Below are 26037 nucleotides of genomic sequence, written 5' to 3' on the forward strand. Positions count from 1 at the left end.
TTGATACTCACGGTATCACATTCTGCCCTCAGACAGACAAATACACACCTGGAGAAGTATTCAGAGCTGTTTCTGTGGTTGTTTGGCAGCAGTAGGTGTCTGCAGAGGTCAGTACTAGGAAGCAGGATTTGGAGTTAGCAAGAAAACATCAGGATTAATTCTGAGTTTTCAGAAGTATGAAGCTGGTTCACTTTTTACTGCAATAAATCAGTGTGGTAACTTGTGCTGAGCAGCTAACCTGTTCCACAGCAGGATAACTTGAGGGTATCTGATAACAACCTGTCAACACCACAACCTCTGACCAGTTACATCACAAAAAGTCTCATAACATCAACAAAAGTCGTTTATACTGTTTCTATGGCGTTAGTAGAATATTGTTATTGTTCCATCCTTTCTATATCCACTGGTTTTAAAACGGAGAAACAGAAAGATTTACAACAACACAAACATGGTGATGATTTAGCTGCATTTTAATTCTTCAAAGCTTATTTTAGTGATATCTGACAGTGTGGCTGATTTTGCACTCATCACTGCAGCTCAGAATAACAGGAGACACCTGTGTGATGAGAGCTGGAAATAAAAGTATAAAATCAGCCACACTGTCAGATGTTAGTGCACTGATTTAAAAAAAAAAAAAAAAACTGCAAATGCAGCTGAAGTCATGTGTTCAGTGTTGTAATTCTGTTTTAAAACCAGAAATAGAAAGCATAAAACAATAAAATGATTCTACTGACTTAAAAAAACAATACAGGCTACTCTTTTTCCTGTCACCTGTCACTCTGGACTTTAGTCCCTGCAAAGTTCCCTTTTTTAATGCTCTACCTCTGAGCCACAGCCACCAACCTCGCTAACTCCAAATCCTGCTTTGTAGTACAAGCCCCAGGCCGACACAGCAGCATAAGAAAAGTTGCAGACAACAACTACAATACAAATCACTACTTTTTTGATTTGAATGAACTGAACCTTTAATTTAATGATGATGATGATCTTGTTTCAGAATGAGTTAGTTTACCTGCAGATGAGGGGAACTCTTGGTTTTTCATTCCAGAAAGAGAGCTAGCTTACACTCTGGGTCAGTTGCCTTGGAAAAAGTGGAAAAACTGTGTGCTTTAAGGAGTTTATGGTGATTGAATAATGTTTTGTCTGTATTGGGGAACCCGCGTAAGACAGGAAACACAGTTTAGCATTTCATGTGGACGGTCTCTGGATATTTTGAACAACACAAATGAGATGGAGGGACCAGATACGCTGAGTAATAAAATATAAAATATTTCAGCTAGGGCCGACAGGTGTTAAGGATTAACTGGTGGTTGAATTAACTGATGATAGAAACAGATGTGTTGTTGGCACGGCCTCTGAAAATGGCCGACAAAGCAGGAAATACACATTTTAAATATTTCACCTCACTATCTCATTCATTTGACAGTGTTTGTTGAAATATTATGACAGGAACCGTTTGCTGGCCATCATTTTTGCTCTCAACAGCAATACATGAACATATCAGCTGCCTTTATTACGGAAATATCAGTTCTTGTGTAGTGACATAACATGAACAAAAGTTCCCTCTCTGGATTCAAACAAGTGACCATTAAAATGTGTCTGCATCCCAGTTTCCACTATTATTAGCGGAGTTAACGTTCAGCCACAGGTGTCGATTAAGCACAGGGCCAGCCAGGTGCTTACAATTCTCAGCATTAGTTTTGTGACATTCTTATGGGTAAACGCTCTATATGATACAACCCAAGTGCAAATGTGAGCGTATTGAAGTAAATTGTGGTCATGCATATAGCCTAATACTATATAAAAACCCTGATAAAGTTATCTATGGCGCCAATCATTTCACTTTACTACACTCTTGTGTACTATTATCCTTATTGTGCATAATTAAAGTTGACAGTCATGTCTGATGTGGATGAAAAAGTATTAATGAATGATGTAGAATATCGGGATAAAAGACATTCAAGTCTGTAGCCATTAATATAAAACACGATCAGTGATAGTATCACAAATTAATCTGGGCGTATCAGATTATCCACAGTGAGCTCATTCATCAATACAGCCCATGCTGCATAACAGAAAGAAGCAACCAAAGTGGAAAGTCCCCAAAATTGCTCCAAGCTCTGATTTTGCTTGGCTTTTTATTAACTTTTTTATGTCTGCCTGTGTTTGCGACAGTTGTTGCAAAGATCCTGTTTTTACCTTATCCTTGCATTTCCTGTGAAAATGACCCAGCTTTTAGACAGACACAGACTCAGGGTGCAGAAGGCTCACTTTGCCTATAATAGAAAATAATGAATACAACATACAAGGATGATTATGAAGAGAATGATTATAAAAAAGACTGATCATATAGGAGTACAAGTATATCAAAATCAGTCCAATGTGAAAAGAATTATCTAGGAGCAACTGAGTATAACCAGACATTAATACACGAGTAGGTTAATGATTGAATATATGAATCTGTATGAATTCACAAAAGAAAAATCATCAAATATTACCAGGAATATATGGCAATTGGCAAACAAAGTAAGACTCAACCTAACTTGGGTTCCTTTAAAGCTTGAGTACACAAGAACAACATGAGAAGTTAATCAAAGTAAAATACAGACTTTATTGAACAAGCTTAACTCCAAATTGAGTAAGTAACTTTAGGGATTAGTTCAGATAGTAAGGAGAGCTTAAAAGAAGTTGAAAGTTGTACCCCCTTCAACAATTTCAAAGTACCCCTAAAAGTACACATACCCCCATTTGAGAAACTCTCTATTTATTCAGACAATGCATCATTATCCATTCCTCCTTACAGCTTTTTTTTTTTTTAAGCAACAATGTTATAAATTCTTCATATAGAGGTGTAAAATGTTAAAAATGTATGTAAGGATAATGTGATGTCACTCAGTACATTTTCTTCTTCAGAGTCTCTTACTTGGTGACTTTTGTTTTGCATTCCCTCCTGTTCCTGGTAGTTATACAGTCAAATTCTGAGTTAAATATTAACAGAGTCTAAAAGTCTTTTGGCTAGCAGTATTTTGAAAACTACTTACCCAGTTACTGATTAAACACAGCAGGTGTTTCTCATTAGGAAGGCGAACAATAGCACAAGCAATGTAAGAAAGAGTCTTTTTTGCCTTTTTTGTCCTATGTGGCTCTATCTGAATGACGGCTGTTGGTATGTCAAACAACCATTAACCACTTCTCATCTCGTGACACTTCTCTCGTTCCTCCTCTCAGTCAAACTGTGATTTTAACAGTGGCAGTTCTGAATGCTGAAAAGTGTTGCTTGACGTGTTTATCACTTGTATCACCATTTCAGGAGAATGTCACTTTATTGTGGGACTTACAGAACATTTGAATGTCTTTGTTTCACATAGTATGTATGTGAAGTTTTACTTAGAAATAGCCAATTTTATGATAGTTTTGTGTTTTCAGTTTTTAGTTATTGTTTTTTTTTAATTAAAGTCTTTGTATTGAATGTCTGTTATAAGAATTGGAAGTCTGTGTGATTTCATAGCAAAATTTTGATTTTGCTGCTTAGACATGTGGCCAACAAGTATTTTCAACTGTACAAACTGTGAAATCACAGAGAAGGGGGCTGGTCTAATTTAAACCAGGCTACATGTAGCTATCTAAATTTAAAATCAAGAAATTGCAGCTCACCCAGGTTTTTATTTTCTTTAGACGTGCTTATGGTTTAGATAAGTGATTGGTTCTTCTCTCTTGATTGATAAATATAATTGTGTAACATCTGCATAACATGAAAATTTAGGGAGTGATTTCTAATAATGTTGCCTAAGGGAAGCATATATGAAGTGAACAGAATTGGTCCAAACACAGAACCTTGCGGAACTTCATAACAGAGGACTCATCTTTAACATGTACAAACTGAGATCCATCTGATAAACACAATTGAAACCAAGTTCTTCAAGGCCAATCAAATGTAGTCTGTAATCTGTGTAGTATGATTTGATGGTCAATTGTGTGAAATGTGGCATTGAGATCTAATGAAATACATGCAGAGACCAGGGTAAAACTTTACAATAAGTTACACAAAAAATGAGTCATTACTGAGGAACGAATGAGGAACGAATCATTAGTTAATGATCAGTTTTTTAATAACTCCCAATCAAATGTCATACAGTAGCTAATCATTACTTAATAGGGTACTAATGAGAAACGAATGAGGAACTAACCATAATAAGGTACACAGAAAATTAGTAGTTACTGAGGAACTAATAGGAAATGAATGAGGAACTAATCATTAGTTAAAGGTCAGTTCTTGAGTAACTCCCAAACAAATGTCATACAGTAACTAATCATTAGTTAATTCATTAAATTAATAATGACTAAGGTTGTTGATGAGGAACAAATAAAGAACTAGCTTTTCCTGTATGTATTTCAATTTAATACTTTTGCTATGAGAATAATAACTGATTATTATTAGATTTAGCCGTGACTTGAGGTGCCTTTGATGTGAACATGATTGTAATATTCATGATGTGACAGATTTAACAAATGAGTAACATATAAGATGTGCAAAGAGATTTATTTTAAATTTTGGGCTTTTATTTTGATAGGTTCCGGATAGATAACTTCCTGTATAAAGCAGGGGTAGCCATTTTGTTTGTTGCTGAGGGCAGACGAGGTTTGCAATCCTCAGTCCTTTCCACTGCTCACTTTTTGTGGTATTGCCAGTAAGTATGTTTTATTTTAGAAGCTGAGGAGTAAATGTATAGTTATATTTGTCATTTTGTGCTTTGTTTCTAAAATCTATATTTGTCTACTTACCTGTGTTACTATTTGTGTTTATTTCAGTTTTACCTTGTCTTCGTGCCATGTACAAAAGACAGGCAGATCTTGGGGAAATTAGTTCAGCTTGCTGTTTCAGATGAGATCAGTACAATATTTTATTTTGAGAATGTTGCACTGCAGAACTAAAATGTAATTTAATGAATTCCTCTTGACCTCTTCATATGTAAGGGTGCTTTTTGATATTGCTTTGATGGTGAGCTACCCACGACATCTGAAGTCACCTCCTTCCACAGTTTGTAGTAGGATGAACTGAACTTTGGATAAACTGATTGACCAGAAGTTTGAAGGAACTAAACTTTAAGAGAGGTCCTTTAACTCTGGACACACATTGAACTGAAAGACATATATATATATATATATATATATATATATATATATATATATATATATATATATATATATATATTGGGCTCTGAATCTGAACAGAATCTACTGTCTTATGTGCCACTCTAGTCCATAACCTTATCTGTTAAGGCAGAGGGATATTAACCAGTGAATAAAAGTGTAGCCACTCTTAAGACTGACAAAAAGCATAATGAAGGTATTAGTTAAGTAATGATTCATTACTCATTAATTACTCAGTATGATGCTTCACTTTACTTCAGCGGACACAAAAAAGGTAAATAATGTTCAAGTAATAATTTAGTAATGATTCAGTACTCATTAACAACTCATGTAATGCAGTCCTACACAAAAAACAACAACTAATGGTCAGGTTATAATTAAGTAATGATTCAGTACTCATTAACTACTCGTGTAATGCAGTCCTACACAAAAAACAACAACTAATGGTCAGGTAATAATTAAGTAATGTTTCAGAATTCAGTAACCACTGAGACATAGAGCAAAAAGAGGAATGTTCAAGTAGTTATTATTGAGTTGTTATGTGTTGTTAGTTGTTGTGTAGTTTTTGTTTTTTACTTTTTAGTTTTTTGTGGAATGTTTGAGGTTTGTCAAACTTTAACATCAGTGCAAACAGCTAGGTAAAGAGGATGAACACCATCTTCGATCCAGACTACATGAATGGACAAGACCATCTCTGCATCTGGGGAAATGCTGATGTGCACATAGGAAGGACTAAACACTGGCTGTGATTCTGGCCACATTGATCTTCTTGGGATTCCAAATTCCTTCTCTGCCATGCTGCTCCGTACACTGGGCTGGTGCTGAGGAGCTCAGGAGTAGCTTCTACTCTCGGGCCACTATCCCGAATAGGATCACTGACCCCTCCAACCATCCATATATTGCTATTAATTTGTTCTTTATTTATAAGTGTTACTTACTGGGCTTCTTTGTTGCACAACATGCAGGATTACATTTCACTGTGATTTTATCTGGTCAATAAAGATTGATTGATTGGTTATTAGGTTGTTCCTCATTCGTTCCATCAATCATTTTACTAATCAACTAATTTTAGGAGTTACCAGAGAACTGATCATTAACTAATAGTTAGCTCCTCATTCATCCCTTATTAGTTACATCACTCATTTCTAAATTAACTCATCATTAACTAATGATTAGCCACTGTCTGGTATCTGAATGGAAGTTACTTAAGAACTGACCATTAACTAATGATTAGTTCCTTATTCGTTCCTCATCAGTTCCCTCAGTTATTATCAGTTCACATATTATTAACAAATGATTAGTTACTTTATGACATTTGATTGGGAGTTACTAACTGACCATTAACTAATGATTAGTTCCTCATTAACTATGAATTTTTTGTATACCGTAGTATGGAATGATTATCTTCTGTATGACATTTGATTTGGAGTTACTCAAAAACTGACCATTAACTAATGATTAGTTCCTCGTTCGTTCCTCATTAGTTCTTCGGTAACTATTCATTTTTTGTGTACCTTATTGTAGTCTTACCGAGACCAGTCCTTTATCAGAAGCGATCAGTAAATTATCTATTATTGTGGAAAGTCTCACAGTTTATTAGCAACTCAAAGATTTTAGACATAAAGGGGAGATTAGATATCGATTTATGGTTTGCTAAAACCTGTGGTTTGAGAGTGGGCTTTTCAAGAGGGGGTTTAATCACAGCTACTTGAAAGGACTGTGGTACAATCATTTTTTATTAGCTGTAAACTCTTATCCTCTCAAGGGTCATGGTGGCACTGAAGCCTATCTCAACTGTCATTTGGTGAGAGGCAGGGTACACCCTGGACAGGTCACCAGACTATCGCAGGGCTGACACATAGAAACAACCATTCACACTCACACCTACAGCCAATAAAGTCACCAATTAACCTGCATGTCTTTGGACTGTGGGAGGAAGCTGAAGAACCCAGAGACAACCCACACATGCAAACATGCAAACTCTACACAGGAGGGTCGCCCCACCCAAGGTCCAAACCCTGCCCCACCCAGGATTCAAACCTGGGACCCTCTTGCTATGAGGCAACAGTGTTAATCACCACACCATCGTGCCGCCCCTGTGGTACATAGCCTGTTTATAAAGATGCATTGATCACATCCAATAAAGAACTGTTATCTACGGGTAAAACTTCCTGAAGTAGCCTAGTCAGGATGGGATCTAACAGACAGCTTGATGCTTCAGATGAGGAAATCACGGAGGTACTAACCTCCATGAGGTTTATGGGAGAAAAACAGTCTAACTATGTCAAGGTCTTACGGCTGTATCTAAGGTTCCTGTGTTTCAGGTTGGATCGGTTGCGGGTTGATAGATTTTGTCTCTGATAGGTAGAATTTTGTCACTGAAGAAACTCATTAAGTCGTTGCTACTGAGGGCTAAAGGAATACAAGGCTCTATGGAGCTGTGACTCTGTTAGCCTGGCTACAGTGCTGAACAGAAACCTGGGATTGTTCTTATTTTCTTCTATTAATGATTAATCATAGTTTGCGCTGGCATGGCAAAGGGCCTTCCTATACATTTTAAGACTGTCCTGCCAGACTAGATGGAACTCTTCCAGGTTGGTTGAATTCCAGTGTGTTTAACATTTTCGCAATATTTGTTTTAATTTGCGGGTTTGGGAGTTAAACCATGGAGCTTTTTTTTTTTTTTGATTCAATATCTTCTTTTTAAGAGATGCAACTGAGTCAAGTGTTGTTTGCGTGAGCCAGCAGTACTATCAACAAGATAATCAATTTAGGAGGGATTGGAGTTGGTATTGGAGACCTCTGTAACATTGAGACGTATCGAATTTAGTGCAGATGGAATCAATTCCTTTAATTTAGCTACAGCACTATCTGACAGACTAAAATAACAGATTAAATAATGGGCTGATGAAGAAAGATTCTAGGGAAAAACATACACCAGAACAAGATTGAGGGTGTGCTTAAAAATGTGAGTGGGTTAATGTATACTCTGACAATTGAGAAATTTAGGGTCTTTCCACTATTCAGTGCCCAGGTCCCAATAACAATAGCAATCATTAAAACTGCAAGCAGCAACAAACTGGTCATCATACCCTTGCCCATAATGGGGCTTCTGGTAGAATGCTGGATGATTCAGCTTCTGTTTTTTTTGTGAAAGTCAGACTCTTCAAGAAGTAATGAGATGATAGTAAATGCAGTGCATTTTTTACAACTTGGTAGAGGTAGTGGAGAATATAGAGTGCTGCCAGTCATGTTGCTGTATATGAACTGTAGACCACACTGTGGAAGTTTTTTTTTTTTTTTGTGCATGATATCCCTCTAGTTGTTGGCACAAGGATTTTATTGTGAAATATTTGCATGACCGTGTTAATACTGTGGCTACACAGCTCCATTAACCCCTGAGGGCCTGCTTCAATATTACACACACTCACATCACTCTACACACAAAATGTACTTTTCATAATTTTTTTTTTCCCCTTTTTTTCCCCTCTCTTCCTCTCTCTCCCTTCCAGAAGGGGTCGCTGTGGAAGTTTCATGTAAATTAAAGTATATTGTCACTACATGTTGCCAGAAAGTTATACAATGACTATGACATCTAATTGGCATGTTAATGTCTTCAGGCCTGGACTCTTAAGATGTCAAATTTGGGGCACATTAGATAATGTATACTTAAGTTTAAACAACGTTTTATTTTATGGAGAGTCAGTTGAAGCCCTTTGGACTTGAACCCTTGATGAGAAACCAAAGTATATCAGTATCGGATCAGAAGGATTTTCAGTGGCACTAATCTGGCCAGCCCTATAAAAAAATTCTGTGGGCATCACTGCCCATTATAAATCAATGGACAGCCACTGTTGGATGAATATGGTCTTTTACTCATTACTTTCACTTCACCTTATCTCAAAGGCTGGTGACAGAATTTAATGAGTATCAGTGTTGGCCTCCATCAGTACCTGCTGTTTGCCCGGGTCATTTGTGAAGTGTTAGGTTGGCTTGTGCACACAGAAGGTGTGGTCACTGCTGTGGATCACGCGGTGGATGAACATGAGGCAGAGAGAGAAACAGGGGGTGAGGGGATAGACTGAATCAGAGTGCTCAAGGAATTTGAGGGAATTTGAAGGTAGGTGGGAATCTAGTAAAAATTTTGGATAAAGATATTTAAGACACAGTATTTGAGCATTGTTGGCATTCTATTTTTGAAATGTGGAAGAGTTCTGGAATCAGCTTGTAGCTTGTTGTTAAAAACCTGACCAGTCTCAGTGTTTGGTGGGGGAAATAAACATTTCTCTTATGTGTTATTATTGTGTTGTTATTGTTGTTGTGTTGTATAAGTTTCTCAGTTTATGAATCTTTTGTTTTATTACTATTACTTAAATGAATGCTGTGCAATGCATCAAGTATTGTACTAGTGCTTCATTAATTTCTATTACCTTTTCAAGGTTCATCAGTCTCTCTAACTAGGCAGTGTAACCAGTTTCAGTATGAATGGCAGTCAGGTAAGTTGAGCTTAATTGTAAAGGCGACATTTTTGAGTGTCTGAATTTTCAGTGTTTTCATATTTTTCTGTCATTTCTACCAGTTCACTCTGCTTTTACAGCCCTGCTCACCATATATGATAACTTTTCTGAGTAAAGGCAGATCACCTGTGTACCCCATGTCATCTATAGAAAATGTTTTTAATCCTATTTCTTTATTGTACCTCCAGGCTCATTGTCCCACCTATGACAATATAGGGTGTCAGTATGAGGAAGGAAGACCTCCAACAAAAGCCCCCCAACAGGGTATATACCCTTCCCTACCACAAGGGACCCCCAGCTATGTTGCTGTGGCTCCCAAAACAATCAACACCCACCACACTGTAACACCTGGGACACTACATTGCACCGGACAAAAGAAAGGTACAGTAATTTATCATTTATATTTTGTTACAAGCTTTTTGTGGAGCGCTACAGCACTGAAATGTAAAGGTGGGTAAACAATTCCAGTCAGTAATAACGCAAATATCCACTCACATGTATGAAAACATTTGCTCCTTCCTTAACTTATTTTTGTTCTCGCTGTAAAACATAAAGTTGATCTTACCTAATGTAACTTTTTGAATGTGGAATAGTAATCATTCTTGTAAGACTGAATAGTTAAAGTCATGAGCAATATCACACTCCTCCACAGTTTAATATTTCTTTTTGCCATTTTGCTGCTGCAGTCTTACTTGGCCTGCTCTGGTATGGCAGCTCAAATAATTCATGTTAGAAAACATTAGCTAGTTATTGCTGTGTACAAACATTAGAGTCCGTTTGCTAACTTTATGACTCCTCTCTATGTGTGCTGCTGTTGTAGGTACTCTACTACTGTGCTGCTGTTTAATCATTTACTGCACAATACTATTATTGTAAAACAGTCACTTTCTGCCATATTTGCTGTTGTGCTTTAAAACATAGAACCACCTGTAAGAACCACCTCTACTCAAAATACTACAAATTTACTTTAACAAATGACAGAATAAAATGAGGGTAAACTAGTAAATAAATGGAGAGAGAATTACTTTAATTATCTGCTCCATTTCCCATTGTGGCCAAGTTGCTGGCGCTTTATCAGCACACTGGGGACCTAATAGTGCCCTATGTGAGGCTATATGAAAATGACCATGGTGGTGACAGCAGCTTAACCTTATGGATTACTTTTTAAAAAGGCAAGGTCCTTCCTAGCTGCGCTAAAAACAACTGCAGCCATTTAAGGTGGTGAACTATAATCAATATTTAAATGAAACAATAATTTGTACAATATCCATTAAATTTTACATTCAAAATGATGACAAACAGATTGGTAATAAGACTTAACAAATGTGAAACTGGAATGTGAAAAAGTTCAACGACTATCTCTTACAACAATGTACTCTCTATCCAGCAAAAAGAAACACTTGTTCACTATGAGCCTGCTATGATTACTACTCTTTATATGTTGTTTATGAGGGGGTTATAATTTTGAAGCAAAAAAAACTTTTATGAAAAGCTAGAGAACAATATGGGGAAAATTTAAAGCTAATCAAAATTAGCATTGTAATCGTGTCATAGGAGTTTCACTGTTGAAAAGATACACTTAATCAAATGTCCTCTAAGTTGTAGTTATTGGATTTAAATTCTTCATAAACATAAGGAAGCTAGAGGCTGATGGTTTTAATATGTTGCTTATTTTTTATAAGACTTTTATACTATGTATTTTATACTATTATACTATGTATTTTAGATCTACAGTGTGTTTTCTGTCATATCTGCAGTACAGCAGCTGCTCTGCCTGGTATTTGCATGTCTGATGCTAAAAAAATCTTGAAGATGCAATTAATATATATAATCACTCATTCACTTATTCACTTCATTTTATCCCTCCAGGAACAAAGACATACCGCTGGAAATATATACTGTGTGCATCTCTGTGTGTGCTTCTCATCTTGGCAGTGGCTGGCCTGTTGTTGTGGTACTTCTGTAAGTTCAATTTCAGATCTTTGTTGCTGCTTAAAATGATTTTGGCATCACATGAATTTACAGTGTTAATAATCACAGCAGATTCCTGTGTACTCTTGCATTTGTCATGTATATATGTATGGGGTGTCATTTTTAAAAACTGAATAACAGTTTTTTACTGATATATTTTCAATATTTAGTTCATTTTATTCACATTTAGCAAATTTTTCTCACAAAAGACACATATTTGATTAACAATTTGTTCATATGTGAAAGAAAATTTGGTTGGACATTAAATGTTATATCAAAATATTATATCTAAATCTAAATGTTAAATATTGAATTGACATAATTTGAATATGTTCTAAATATTTAGCTTTATAAACGGTAACACATTTAGATTTAGATTTAACATTTAACATTTAGGTTTTGATTTAACATTTAGAATTAGATATAACATTTAATGTCCATGTTTTAAAACCCAAACTTCTTTCACAAATGAACATATTTTCAATCAAATGTCTCTTTTGTGTGAAAAATTTGCTAAATTTGAATAAAATGAACTAAACATTGAAAATATTTCAGTTAAAAATCTGTCATTCAATTTTTACAAACGGCCCCCCATATATGTGTATGTTTGTGTGTTTTCAGTATACTCCCAGTGCTTACTGGGGAAGTCGTGTACAAGTGGTGGGAGATGTTTGCAGCCCTCTCAGTGGTGTGATGGTGTAAGAGACTGTTCTCACGGAGAGGATGAATCCCAGTGCTGTAAGACAATACACACACACACACACACACACACACACACACATCTATTGCATGTCTGTCTGTCCTGGAAGAGGGATCCACCCTCAGCCTCTCTTCCTGAGATTTCTACCATTATTTCCCCCCGTTATAGGGTTTTTTGGGGGGAGTTTTCCTTAGTCGATGTAAGGGTCTAAGGTCAGAGGGATGTCGTATGCTGTAAAGCTCTCTGAGGCAAACTGTGATTTGTGATAATGGGCTTTATAAATAAAATTAACTTGACTTGAATTAACTTAGCCTGAATTAACTGACACACACACACACACACACACACACACACACACACACACACACACACACACACTCTGTCAGTGAACATCATGGTGGCTGAGTAGTAGAGTTCTCTCTGCTTCACAGTTCGTCTCCATGGAACCAACTTCATGCTGGAAAGCTATTCATCTGACAGGCAGGCGTGGATGCCGGTGTGTGCTGACAACTGGGACAACAACTATGGAAGAGCTGTGTGTGAGCAGATGGGGCACAGGAGGTACATTTACAATCAAATGTTTTACAGTTGTAGAGTGAGAGAAACCACTATCATGTTAACACTGGATGACTGACTGACTCATTTAAAGGTCCAGCTGAGTATATTGATCTTACCTCACTGATCACACTTGTTTTGTGTCCATCCCACAGGCAGGATTATCTTTCCTTCACCCAAATCAGTGCAGGCTCTTTGGCCTCCAGGGGATACATGAAGCTGAATCCTGGAAGTGACCATGGATCACATATACAGTCACAGCTCGCTTACAAGTATAGCACTGCGACTATCACTGGACAATAAATTCATACACAGTGCAGCAGTCACTACATTCCCACTGGGAGCTGAATCAATAGTATTTTACACTGTGTAATGTAGAACATTTAAAGTGTTGATTTTTTTTTTTTCGATTTGCTGTGTTAATTAACAGTTTCTGTCATTCTTTTCTTGGCAGCCAAAGTTGCTCAGGCAGAGCAGTCCAACTTCGTTGTATTGGTAAGCTACTTTAACTGGGACAGAGCAGCACTACTGAAATATATCTGAATTCAAGTGAAATGTGAAGCTGTTCTAAAAATGGGACTCAGCAAGCAAGACAGAAGTATTTTGGTAAAACCATCCTGATGACGTGAGCTTGACATGTTTCACTGCGTATCAGTCTGGATTCTGCAAACCCAAACACGTTCGGTTAGAGGAATACTCGCCTTGACAGACAAATGTTTTCAGCAAATCCTGACATTAGCACTAGCATCTACTACACGAATATGTTGTTAGTTAGACAGTAACAGCAGATCTACAAAATACAATTTATTTATAATTACCATCTGTATGTGACGTCTTCCTCATCAACAACAATCCCCATGAGGTTTTCTCAATATACTGGAGCATATTTCTGCATGTCTCATCCAGCAGCTGCCTCTGGATTGCTGAATCCCAGCTGGCAGTGTCCTTGTTGTCTGTCTGAAGCACTGTGAACACTGATCTGCATGGCCATGATTCCCAGCTGAGCAGCCTGTCCTATAAGCTCCTCCATTAACCAATCACTTATGAAACATCAATAAACATTATATTTGTACCAGGGAACATCTTCTTCATCACCAACAGAGCCAGTTGATAAATCAAGCTTTGGCCAAATCCAGTCAGAAAAACAGTGAAAAAGTACTTTCCTCTGAGAACCTGTGTGAGTGCATCCCGATGTTGTTTAATTGTTGTTATTGACAGTATTACCGACTTAACTTCACTTATCACTGTGTTTACTTACGCTAATGTTAGAGTCCCCGCTTGTTGCTTTAGGAGCAGCCATTACTTTTCTGCAAGCAGCGGTCTGCATGTCACATCTTTAACTACACTGCAGTCCCTGACTGGCTGCTTACCTCGTAAACTACGGTGCAGATCCCTGATTGGCCCAAAAAGACTGTAATTTCTGGAAAGTGTTTGGGGCAGCAGAGAGTCAACCACATACAGAGAGTGAACCAGAATGCTGACCTCACATCATCAGGATGGTCTCACCAGTCTGACAGTGGCACTTCAGAGAAATATCAGAGAAAAGAATTTAAAGTATAGCTGAATTTTTTTTTTATCTGTGATGACTAAAAGAAAAGAGATATATTAAACTGTTTTCTTCAACCCTCAGAATGTGGGGTGAGCTCAGCAGCCTCCAGTGTTCGTATTGTGGGTGGTACAGAGGCAGTAAATGGGGCCTGGCCATGGCAAGTTACTCTCCAGATCCATGGTCAACACATATGTGGAGGCTCCATTATCAGCTCTTACTGGATCCTGTCTGCTGCACACTGCTTCCAGACGTAAGTGTTCTTTTTTTTTCTTCTTCTTTTTACTGTCTTTTGATATATATTCAGGAAAGAATCTGAAATTTGTTTTTCCAGTGTTTGAGTGTTTTACTTTATGCAGATACTCCAGTCCTGGTTTGTGGGTGGTACGCTCGGGTGACGTGAGCTTGTTTCAGATGAGCTTTGGCACTGGCCAAACAGTTAACAAAATTATCAGCCATCGAAAATTTGACTCACAAACTAATGACAACGACATTGCTCTCTTAAAGCTTGATGCACCTCTGACATTTACAAGTAAGTGCTTGCTGATAAAAGTTGTCATGAACTGAATTATGATGCATTCTGCATTGACAATGGCAACTCTGTAAATCCATACATGTTCTCGTCTCAGGAACAGTGAGGCCGGTGTGTCTCCCCAACATTGGCGTGGACCTTCTTGCTGGACATCAAGCCTGGATCACAGGATGGGGAGCCTTGCACTCATCTGGTGAGCAATATGCTGAGTGTATGTGTATATGTATATATATACAGAAAATGCAACATGTTGACTGAGAATAAACTTTTCAGTCCTCCCTGTAGATTATTTGTTGAAATATTTCAGGAGTCACCTACTTTTCAAGGGGTAAAGTAAGCTGTTTGTGTGCAATCACTGAATTTTCTCAGGACCGTCCCCTGACAGACTGAATCAGGCCCAAGTGACCATTTACAGGAGAGAGACCTGTAACAGACCTCAAGTGTTAAATGGAGAAGTCACTGAGACCATGATCTGTGCTGGGGAGCTACAGGGAGGAGTTGACTCATGTCAGGTTAGTCTGAGTTTGTTCACTCTGTCACACATAGACTGTATATGTATCACACACACTAACTGTCCCTCCTGTGTGCTGCAGGGTGACAGTGGAGGGCCTCTGGTGGTTAAGGAGGGAGATGTATGGTGGCTGGCAGGGGACACCAGCTGGGGGATTGGATGTGCTTGGAGAAACAAGCCAGGAGTCTACGGGAATGTAACCTACTTTATCAACTGGGTATATGAACAAATGCAGGTACAGTTAATGCCATAGAGATGAAATTCTTTGTATTCAGTGCAGACATGATTGGAATTTCCCAAATGCATATTTGTTCTTTTTTGCAAATAATATTTATTTTATCTGTTTTAATTTCCCTCAATATATCTTCTCTTATAATAACAGTAATAATAATAACAGATACTGAACAATTTAAGCTGCATGAATATATTAGCTGATAAATGTTGACAACAAGAACTCTCAATCACATATAATAACATATCAATCTATACATTTTTTTTATGATCCTCTTGTACACTGTTGCATGCAAGTCCAACATTTTAGCCTCGATTCAGTCCACTGACCAAAGGTTAAAGTTAAACCTCCATCATGTGGACACGCAAACCAAAACAATAGATGAAGTGTACAGAGCTACAGACTGCAGCATTGATTCTTAGTGAGATCAGTTGTACTAGCAAACCTTTTATATTAATAACAGGGTGTAACCTTAGGAGAGTAAATTGGAGCAGGTGACCCTAATCTGAGACTAGCAGGTTAAGCCTAAGTGACCTGTGATGGTTTGAAGATAATGGTTCTAGTCTACAAGTTCCTACATTTAATTAATTGGGTTTTTTTTTATCTCCACAGAATGAGTGACACAGTGAGCCTGAAGATATACCTCTTTAATCAGTCAGCAGTACTTTATCACACACTTTGCACTTTAAATCTGAAGCTCAGAGGAAACTTATTGACCCATTTGTATTTAAACCAAATCAAGCATTTATTTGATGTACTAAAACACATTTTGCACAAAGCTGAACCAAGTTTGACATGTTGAGTTTTCAAGGGCGATAGCACTTCCTGTATTTTTTCCTTCTCCAGTCTATCCTGGCACAAATGGGAGGCCATAACAAGGAGGTCCACTTGTCATCTCCATGTACTCCTCCTTTTGTGCAGTCAAAGAGAACCAACAGTCGCAGAGAAAATCAGTGTCCGTTCTTTTCATGGATGTATTAAGAAAACCCCGGAGTACGTTCTTTTGTACAGTGTTGTGATTGGCTAGTAGTAAGGTTTCTGTGCTATGATTGGTTAAAACCTCCGTTTTGTAGTCTTCAGATATTTGCACTGATTATATTAGTGTATTTAGTGTTCTCTTAGAGTCTACTTGTTATCATATAGTGCGTCTACATAGTCATGAATAACCTGTTTATGATCAGGTTTCCGTGTATCCAGTTTATTTGTTTGAGCATGTAAACCTGAAATTCCATTTATGAGAAACCTGAATATGCTAATTACAGAACTGAGAAACTAGGATGTTTACATGGAATGTGAAACAACATCCCGAATATGATCATAACCAGGATAAGCCTAATTATTAACAGGTTATTAATGTCCATGTAACTGCACTCCATGTGAAATCTCCCTCAGCAGATGTGAAATTGTCTGTCAGATGAAGCTAACAGAGTGTTTGTGGACACTTTCTGCAGAGGTTATGTCTAAAATGCATTATAAGCATGTACATAAGACATTATAATGCATTTTTAAAGATTTATAAAACTCTTAATAGATGTTTATTATCATGCATGAAAACTTCTGACAAGGTTAAAAAAGTGGTGTAACTGGCTGACAATGTGTGTGATAAGTTCAGCATTCTTAATATTTCATACCGCTATATCAACATGTGTGTTTAAAGGAAGAATCTGAGTCCTGAGTTACACACATTATAACTAGCATCACTTTAGCCAATTATAAAGACACACAGTGAACTGCTCTAACATTTAAAGATTCAATTTTTTTTATGTTATAAACAAAAAATAATATGATAAAATATTATATATGGACTTCTGAGTCGTTGCTGGATGTAAGTAAAGGGTAAGACCAGTTTCGTAGTGTGAAAAAGTAAAAATACTTTGGGTAGCATTTAATAATACAGCCCGCGACTTACTGAGTAATTACTTGGCACTTACATGACACTTACAAGGTACTTTCAAGGAAAGATATTGAAAGTTATCCCCTAAGTGCTCTGTATGTACTAGGTACCTACGGGGTACTTTCATTTCATTTCATTTTATCATTTTATTTCGAACATGTAATGCGAAATTACAACAAATTCCAAGAATACAAAAGACAATGGTGGTTTTTTTCCCCTTCTTCTGAAATATACATTAATGAAGAAATTAGTAAAAGTTATTTCTACCTTTTTTTGAATTCTTTTATGTTTGGACATTGTTTGAGCTCCATATCCAAACCGTTCCACAGTCTCAGCCCACAGACAGAAATACAGAAACTCTTCCTTGTTGTACGAAATTTTTGAGTTCTGAAATTTAAAAAAATCCCTTAAATTATAGGTCCCTTCTTTTCTTCTGAATATTTGTTGAATATTTCCTTCAGTTGATGATGTTTTGCTTTGTACATTATTTGTGCTATTTGATAATTAACCAGATCACTAAATTTTAATATTTTTGACTGTAAGAATAGTAATAAAAGTTTGTGTGGTCCTGGTATCCAGCCTTATGAATGATACAGATTCTCTTTTTTTGGAGAATGAATAGTGGCTGTAATGTAGTTTTGTTAGTATTTCCACAAACTTCTGCACAGTAGTTTAAATAAGGTGAGATCAATGAACAGTACAGAATGCGGAGTGATTTATGATCAAAATACTGTTTTGTTTTGTTTAATACTGCAATGCTTCTTGAAATTTTGGAATGGATGTATCTGATGTGTGATTTCCAGTTGAGTTTGTCGTCTACAGTAACACCAAGAAATTTATTTTCAGGTACTCGCTCTATCGTAACCCCATCTACTATAATATGTGTAATGTGTTTTATGACTACCAAATAACATATATTTTGTTTTATTCGAGTTCAGGGATAATTTATTTATGTCAAACCATAGTTTTATGTTACCCATTTCTGAATTGATATCTGCAAAAAGTTTATCCACAGTATTCCTTGAATAAAAAATGTTTGTATCATCTGCAAATAAAACAAGCTTTAGTATTGTTGATACATTACATAAATCATTGATATACACGAAAAACTGTTTGGGTCCTAATACTGACCCCTGGGGGGCTATTGAAAAGTTTTTCAAGGATTTGGGAAAATTGAGGTAGCAATGAGACAGGTATTTAATTTGTGAAATGGTGACTGTTGCCAGATTTGTACAGGGGAATAACCTTTGCTGTTTTCATTTTGTTTGGAAATGTTCCGGTTTGAAATGAAGTTACAGATGTGTGTGAATGGTTTAGAAATCCCCTCAATTATCTTTTTAATCACAAACATGTCAATATTATTATAATCAGTTGATCTTTTACTCTTAGATTCTTTTACAATGTTTACAATTTCACTCTCATCCACAGCACTAAGGAACATTGCTGAACGATTTCTCTTGATTAAATTTTCAACTTTTACATCAGAAGGTCCATGATCTGGGATTTTCTTTGCAATGTCTGGTCCAATATTTACAAAGAATTGGTTCAAACTATTGGCCACAACAGACATATTGTATTCTTCATGATCATTATCTATAATGTTCATTGGATAGTTTATTTTTTGGGACCCATTTTTTATAATTCTATTTATTATGTTCCATATTTCTTAATATTAGTTATGTTATTCTCTAATAATGTCTGACAGTATTCTTTTTTACTGGCCCTTATGATATTAGTGAACTTATTTTTATATGTTTTATATTTATTTTCTGCTTCCTGGGATCTTATTCTAATAAAATACTTATAAAGTACGTTTTTCTTTTTACAGGCATTTTTCAGACCTTTTGTTAGCCATGGGCATTCTGAATATTTAACTTTTGTATTATAATGTTTTAATGGACAGTTTCTATATTGTTGTTTAAATGTAGTCTTTTTATTGTTTTTATAGTTTTTGTTGTCTGCTGTGAAAACTGGTAGGTGGTCACTGATGTCATTTATTAAAAGCCCGCTTATTGTGTTTTTATCCAGGTTGTTGGTAAATATGTTATCAATAAGAGTTGCACTATGTGATGTTATCCGGCTTGGTCTGGTGATTTTTGGATATAAGCTTATGCTGTATAATGTATTGATGAATTCATCAGTCTTTCTGTGACTGTTTGTGTTAAGCAAGTCAATGCTGAAGTCCCCGCAACTGAAAAGTGAGTTACTGCTCATTTTAGAGAATGTTTTCCCTATCCATTCATTGAAAACCTCCATACTAGAGCCTGGTGTTCTGTACATACAACTTATAACTACATTTTTGTTATTTCCATTCCATATTTCAATAGTTACACATTCCAGTATATTATCAATCACCATAGACACATTATCCAGCTCCTTAAATATCAAATTTTTATCCACATACAAATCCACTCCTCCTCAACCTTTATTTTTTTCTGCTTATATATCTCATTTCATAGCCATCCAGTTCAAAGTTATTGATTTTTCCTTTCGTAATCCAAGTTTCAGTTATAGCAATTATATTGATTCGGTGTGAAAACTGATGTAAATATTGTCAAACAGGAATGAATGTATATATATTAAGAAGAATGTTTTAAAGAGAAAAATACAAATATGACAAGGAGTAATGGGGCATAGGCCAGGGGGAATTAGTGGTATATTTCAAATATTAAATCTACAGTTTAATCCTTTATGCAATTAAAATTTGCGTACAGGCTTCTGCTGTTGAATTGGATGTTGGAGAGTTTGCCTTCTGTATCAATGGTCCTGTTGAGCTGTTCATCAGTGTAGCATTCACAGTTATTGTTGATGGAGAAAAAGAAATGATTGTCCGGGTCTATGTCATATTCCAAAGCCTGTGTCTTGTGGTCGGTGTATTCAAAAGGTTTAAGTTCCAGTTGGTTGTTATCTCTGTGGTATTATGTGGCTATTGCTCCCAAATGTGGATGGATGATTACTTTCTGTGTGAGTTATGGTTGTGTGTATCATTGCTTGTTACCTTTCAGTCCAGTAATGATGTCACTGATATACATCCAGCTTTTCCATGTTTTTGATTACCAGTATCTTGGCCTCCTCAGGTGTTCCATTGAGTTTTATGACGATTTTGCAGTTTGCTGTCCAAATATGTTGAATTTTTCTTTGTTTTTTCAAGAGGCGTGCTTTTCTGGCAATGTCGGCGTTACGTTTCGTTAAGTGCTTGTTTATGAAGATGTTTGATTCCTTTAGCTTATTTCTTTGCTTTAGCAGTGTGGCCTTATGCTTTATGTTAACGAACCGTAAAATGACAGCTGGTTTGTCGCTGGTGTTCCTCCTGGGTAGAGGGTGGCATGCCTCGATGGTGTTGCAGTCGATTTCAATCCCTTTTGACTTGAGCAAAGCAGCCACCTGTTGCTCCGTGGAGCTGACGTCCAGGTCCCCCAGGCTCTCCCCCATTGACAGCAGCTACCGCCCAAGCATACGACTGGGGCTTGACGTGGACTCCCATGATGATAACATCATTCAACCATGTTTATTGCTCCAGGTACGCGACCCGTCTTTCCAGATCGGTCAGCCGCTTATCCTTTTCTGCATTCTGGATGCAGAGCGCTTTCACTTCCTCCACCAATTCCAGGATACCCTTCTGCTGCAATCTGACAGCAGAAATCTCTTCTGTTAAGAAGTCGGGTGATTTTTTAATGTCCTGGACTTCTTCGGCCTGCGGTATCTTCTTTGGTGCCATATGTGGCAGGATAGCGCTGCACTCCCTGCCGTGAGGGGCAGTGTGGCAGACAATTGCGCATCACCTATAAATACACCAGGTCGGACCCGTCTCGTCCTTTCCGCTTCCTCTTCCTCCTTCACGGAGCCGACAGCGTGTGTGGTGGCGTCTCGCTGGTTTGCAGGTTAGATCTCAAAATAAAGGTATGCATGCTCTGTGTCTCCTCATTCCGCTCAAGTTATTCTGTGTTGTGGGCCTGGCGCTTACCTCAGTTTCGCTCCGTCCGGCAGTGCGGTGTTACCTGGAGCCGGGCTGTCTCCCTCGGGTCAGTGTGTGTGTGGTGCACTCTCTGCGGGTAAGACGCTCAGTTCTCTGCTATTTTTATATTATGCTGCCGATGGTCGGGTGAGGTGTACTGATTTGTTTTTTCCCAGCTGTCGCTGCTAGACTCTGGGCTGTGCGCTTCCTCCTCCTGCCGCGGTGACACCTCCGATCCTGCTCTCCGTACGCGGCCGTCACGCGCCGCTGTGAGCCTTGCTGCTGTCCGGGCTCTTTCTGTGTCCGGGCTCTTTCTGTGTCCTGGCTCTTTCTGTGTCCGGGCTCTTTCTGTGTCCGGGCTCTTCCTTTTGGCCTTGGTTCTTTCTCTTTTAGTTTCGTCTTGGCTTCGGCGTTGTCTTGGCTCGTGGCTGACCCTCTGTCGTCCATTCTGCCGGTGTAACTGTTCTCCGTGTGGCTCTTCGTGGGACTCCAGCCGCTTTAACTCGGCGCTCCGGGTCGGCCTGCACTTGACTCTCTGATCCGGCCCTGTTGACTGCAGCCAAAGGCTGTGGCAACACAGCCTAGACAAAAGTTGCCGGCGTGCGCCCAGAGAGGCGTCCTAACTTTCATTGCCACAGAGCCATACCCGCCAAGACTGTTTTAAATTAGAGTGGCAGACATTTATTGATTGTTTGGGTTTATTTCTTTTCTATTTCTTTCCGTTGGATTATTATTGCGTCTCAGTGTTATATTGGATTTATTGTTTGGATTTATTTATGTTATTTCTTTTCATTGAATTATTATTGCTTGAGTTTGTTATATCGGATTAATTGTTTAGAAATATTTCTTTTTCCTGATTTTGATAATTTGTGATTTAGTATAGTTCCTTTTGGCTTTGGGGTGTTATTTTTGATTATGTTGTGTGTGAGGACTGCCTTGATTTTATGGTTTTAATATTGTTTTCTTTCTGTTGACAGGTGCTGAGGCCCAGAGCGGCAGCGGTTCCCCTGGTGGTGGTTCCTTTTTCACGTTTTGGTTTGCAGTGTCACCGGTGAAGTGTAGTTTTGGATCCCTCCCTTTTTTTGTTACTGCTGTCGTGGTAAGCCCCAGCCCTGTCCCTTATTTCCTTTAAGTGGCTCCTCACATCATTTCTCACCATTATTATTGTCTTTATTTTGATTTATTTAGTCTGTTACTCAGTTAAAAATAATTGTTTAATAAAATATATTTTTATAATTGGAAATCACGCTCTCGTCCTGTGGAGTTTTTCGAACTGCGTGCCTTGTTTCAAATCGAAAACTGGTAACTTATGAAGTCCTGTTATATCCTGGGGTGAAAGCCCCCCAGGTGGCGTTGTCAGCAACCTTCTTATTCCGCTCGCCTTGCCACACATATAACCGGCAACTCGGAGTGGAAGCGTGACAGCATGCTCAGTCTCTGACAGCGTGCTAATAAGGACCAATATATGTTAACAAATAAAATGTAGAGACTATATTGTTTTTGAAGAACAGAGAGAGAATGTGAATTCGGCAGGGCCACTGAGAAGGTTTTATTTAGGTGTTGGATCAGTATAGGGAGCTGTAACTGCAATGAGATCAATACAAACATCCCTGGAGTGTGGAGTGAATTATGATCAGCTACTTTAGAAGGGTACTTCTTAGGGTACTAGAAGAGACTAATTATACTTTTAATGTTATCCTTTAATCTCACTTGTCTTTGACATTTTAGGGTATATAATTTGAAATAACAAAAAACCAAGCTAATTTTTTTCTCTTCATTGAACATAATAATCATACAGGCATTCAGCTGGTGGACATGAAATTGACCATTCATCTACCACTGCAGCAATGCATAAGGTGCACTGGAGTAAAAAACAAACTTACCTTTCTTCACCTCCACAAAAGGCTTGTGTTGTCATCCGAGGATGAAAAAGTAACATAATACAGTAATCTAGTAATATGAAGATGATTCAAACATAACTATGCCATATGAAATGCTAGTAAGAATTTTTTTTTTACCAAAAAAAAATTAAATGCAATGTCACGACTCATTATGTAAAAGTCTCAATTTAATTCTTAAGCAAACAAGACCATCAGATTGGCTATTTCTGGATAAATACTGTTGTTATTCATAAATAAATCTATGTAGCCACTGTTCCCTTTTGTTACCCTGTAGTTACGATGTATTTACACAGTACTTACAATGGTGCAGGCTGGATTATGGAGTATCCACTGTTCCCCTTTCTTGCCCTGTAGTTTCACAATACTTCCACATTTTTACAGGGGAACCGTCTGGATAGGGTATCCACAATTCCCTTTTCTTTCCCTGTACTTTCATAGTTCTTACAGGGGTGTGGGCTGTATAAGAGTATCACACTGTTCTTCTTTATCACCCCGTAATTACATAATACCTACTCTGTAGGTACACAGTACCTACAGGGGTGCGGGCTGGATTATGGAGTATCCACTGTACCCTTTTCTTACCCTATTATTACACAGTATTAACTTTGTACATACAAAGTACTTATCCTGGAGAATCTTGAATCTCATGAATCGTGGTGTGTCGTGTAACCTGGGGTCATCACAATACTTAAATATATTAGTACCAGTGTCTAGATTCATCAAGGTTAAGAAAAAATCAAAGGGTTCCTATTTAACCAAGAATAAACAAAAAAATAAAGGTTCTCCCTCAAACCAGCATTCTAGTATCAATAAAGCAGCGGATACCGTATGAGTGCATTAAGTACATCAAAAGCTGTTTTAACAGTGCTTTGCAACCTGAACACAGGAAACATCATAGGATAGCATTAAGCCTAACCCTGAAAAAGTCAGAGCTATCACAGAGCTGCCTCACCCCACTAACGTCACAGAGCTACTAGGAAGTTTCTCCTTGACCTTTCATCTGTCATGCACCCAGTTAACAGCCTGCTCAGGAGAGATGCTGTGTGGATTTCGGTTGATGCGCAAGAAGAGGCATTAAAACAGGTGAAAACCATGTTGTCCACAGTGCCAGTCCTGGCATATTATGATGCAAGCAAACCAACATCGGTGAGTGCAGATGCCAACAGTTATGGTATGGGGGCAGCCCTATACCAGGAGCAGATGGGCTCCGACTGGTTGCCTTCTGCTACCAGCCTATGTACAGGCAGTGATCTACAAGACCGATCACAGCTGATCGATTGGATGCTATCAGAAAGCCTACAAGCCAAGACGTGGACCTTCAGGCTGTTGCTCACTACACCAACATGGGCTGGCCTACACAGGTGTCACAAACACCATACACACTGCACACGATTCATGTCTCCAGAGTTCGTCTATCAGAAGTTCAGGGACTTCTGTATCATGACAGGATTGTCATTCCCCTCTCACTGCAGAAGAATGTGCTCTCCCAGATTCATGAAGGTCATCAAGGCCTGACCAATCCCTGGCTACCATGTTAGTGTGGCAGCCAGGGATTGGCAGAGACATTAATGAGATGGTCAAAACATGTGAGTTTTGCCTGAGAAATTGACCTCCACAGAAAACAGAGCCGTTAATGACCATGCCAGTGCCACAAGGTCTGTGGCAGAAAATTGCAGCTGACATTTGTGAACAAGATGGTACACAGTATCTGGTTGTTGTGGATTATTATTCACGTGACACTGAGATTGCACACCTGCCAACCATCAGCAGTCAGCAAGTTATTACTCGCTTTAAAAGCATGTTTGAAGGGTGGGGGATCCTGTTGGAGCTGGTAACTGACAATGGTACTCAATTCACCTCTGCAGAATTCAGAGAATTCAGTAAGGCATACAACTTCGGACATACAACATCCAGCCCACACTACCCACAAGCCAGTGGGGCTGCTGAAAGGAGTGTTGCCACAGCAAAATGGATTCTGCGGCAGCCAGATCCTCACTTGGCTTTGATGAGTTATCAAGCCACACCAATCACTACGACTGGGTTGAGCCCTGCTCAATTTATAATTGGTCGACAGATAAGGACTACCAGTTCCATTCTACCCAAGCAGCTGAATCGAAGTCCATTAGACTACAAAATTGTCAGACTTAAGGACCAGCAGACCAAAGCTGCCTATAGCTTCTTCTATGACTGACGCTATCCTACACAACCATTACCTGGACTACAGCCAGCTCAGTGTGTGTCAACATCAAGCTTGAACGAGAAAAAGGCTGTAAAACTCTTGCAAAGGTCATTGCTAACCCTGAGATTCCACCAGCAGCATGTCCAGAGCGTTACGGCTGAGGTGCTGTTTTGCTCCTTCCTCCACGCGGCTCTATATCCTATGGAGCATGTCTGTTAAGCATTTCAGAAGCAGAGCGTCCTGCCAGCTGATACTGTAGACCCTATGAGATTGTGCTTATTTTGTCATTTTGCCTGGATTTTGTGGTCATTTTTCCTTGATTTCAGTGATTCTAACATAGGATTTTGTTGGGCTGCAACCTGCATTCCAGCCAAGGCAAAGTAGATCAAAGAA

At 38.2% G+C, this 26037-nt stretch overlaps 1 protein-coding gene and 1 long non-coding RNA gene across 5 annotated transcripts; both read left to right on the forward strand.

Annotated features, from left to right (window-relative positions):
* The first annotated feature begins 48 nt into the window (after positions 1–48).
* Positions 49–19096, forward strand: tmprss2 (transmembrane serine protease 2). 4 transcript variants are annotated; one of them, XM_088088810.1, is made up of 14 exons: positions 49–3166; positions 9591–9647; positions 9857–10049; positions 11538–11630; positions 12261–12377; positions 12771–12900; positions 13050–13166; positions 13349–13389; positions 14525–14693; positions 14800–14972; positions 15070–15165; positions 15342–15484; positions 15566–15718; positions 16562–19096. In XM_088088810.1, exons 2-14 carry the CDS (start codon positions 9633–9635, stop codon positions 16694–16696), a joined length of 1575 nt encoding a protein of 524 aa, XP_087944936.1. In that variant the 5' UTR covers positions 49–3166; positions 9591–9632; the 3' UTR covers positions 16697–19096. The 4 variants fall into 4 exon arrangements, with proteins under 4 accessions (XP_087944936.1, XP_087944937.1, XP_087944935.1 ...); XM_088088811.1 differs by having other exon boundaries at positions 49–3104; XM_088088809.1 differs by lacking the exon at positions 49–3166 and adding an exon at positions 6611–9271.
* A 2338-nt stretch (positions 19097–21434) lies between these two features.
* Positions 21435–22807, forward strand: LOC148187358 (uncharacterized). The gene is made up of 2 exons (XR_015778980.1): positions 21435–21509; positions 21597–22807. It is a non-coding gene; the product is annotated as an uncharacterized LOC148187358 (long non-coding RNA).
* Positions 22808–26037: the final 3230 nt, after the last annotated feature.

The sequence above is a fragment of the Plectropomus leopardus genome, chromosome 15 (genome assembly GCF_026936395.1).
Source record: "Plectropomus leopardus strain MGB_pleo_1.0 chromosome 15, ASM2693639v1, whole genome shotgun sequence".
NCBI lineage: Eukaryota > Metazoa > Chordata > Actinopteri > Perciformes > Serranidae > Plectropomus > Plectropomus leopardus.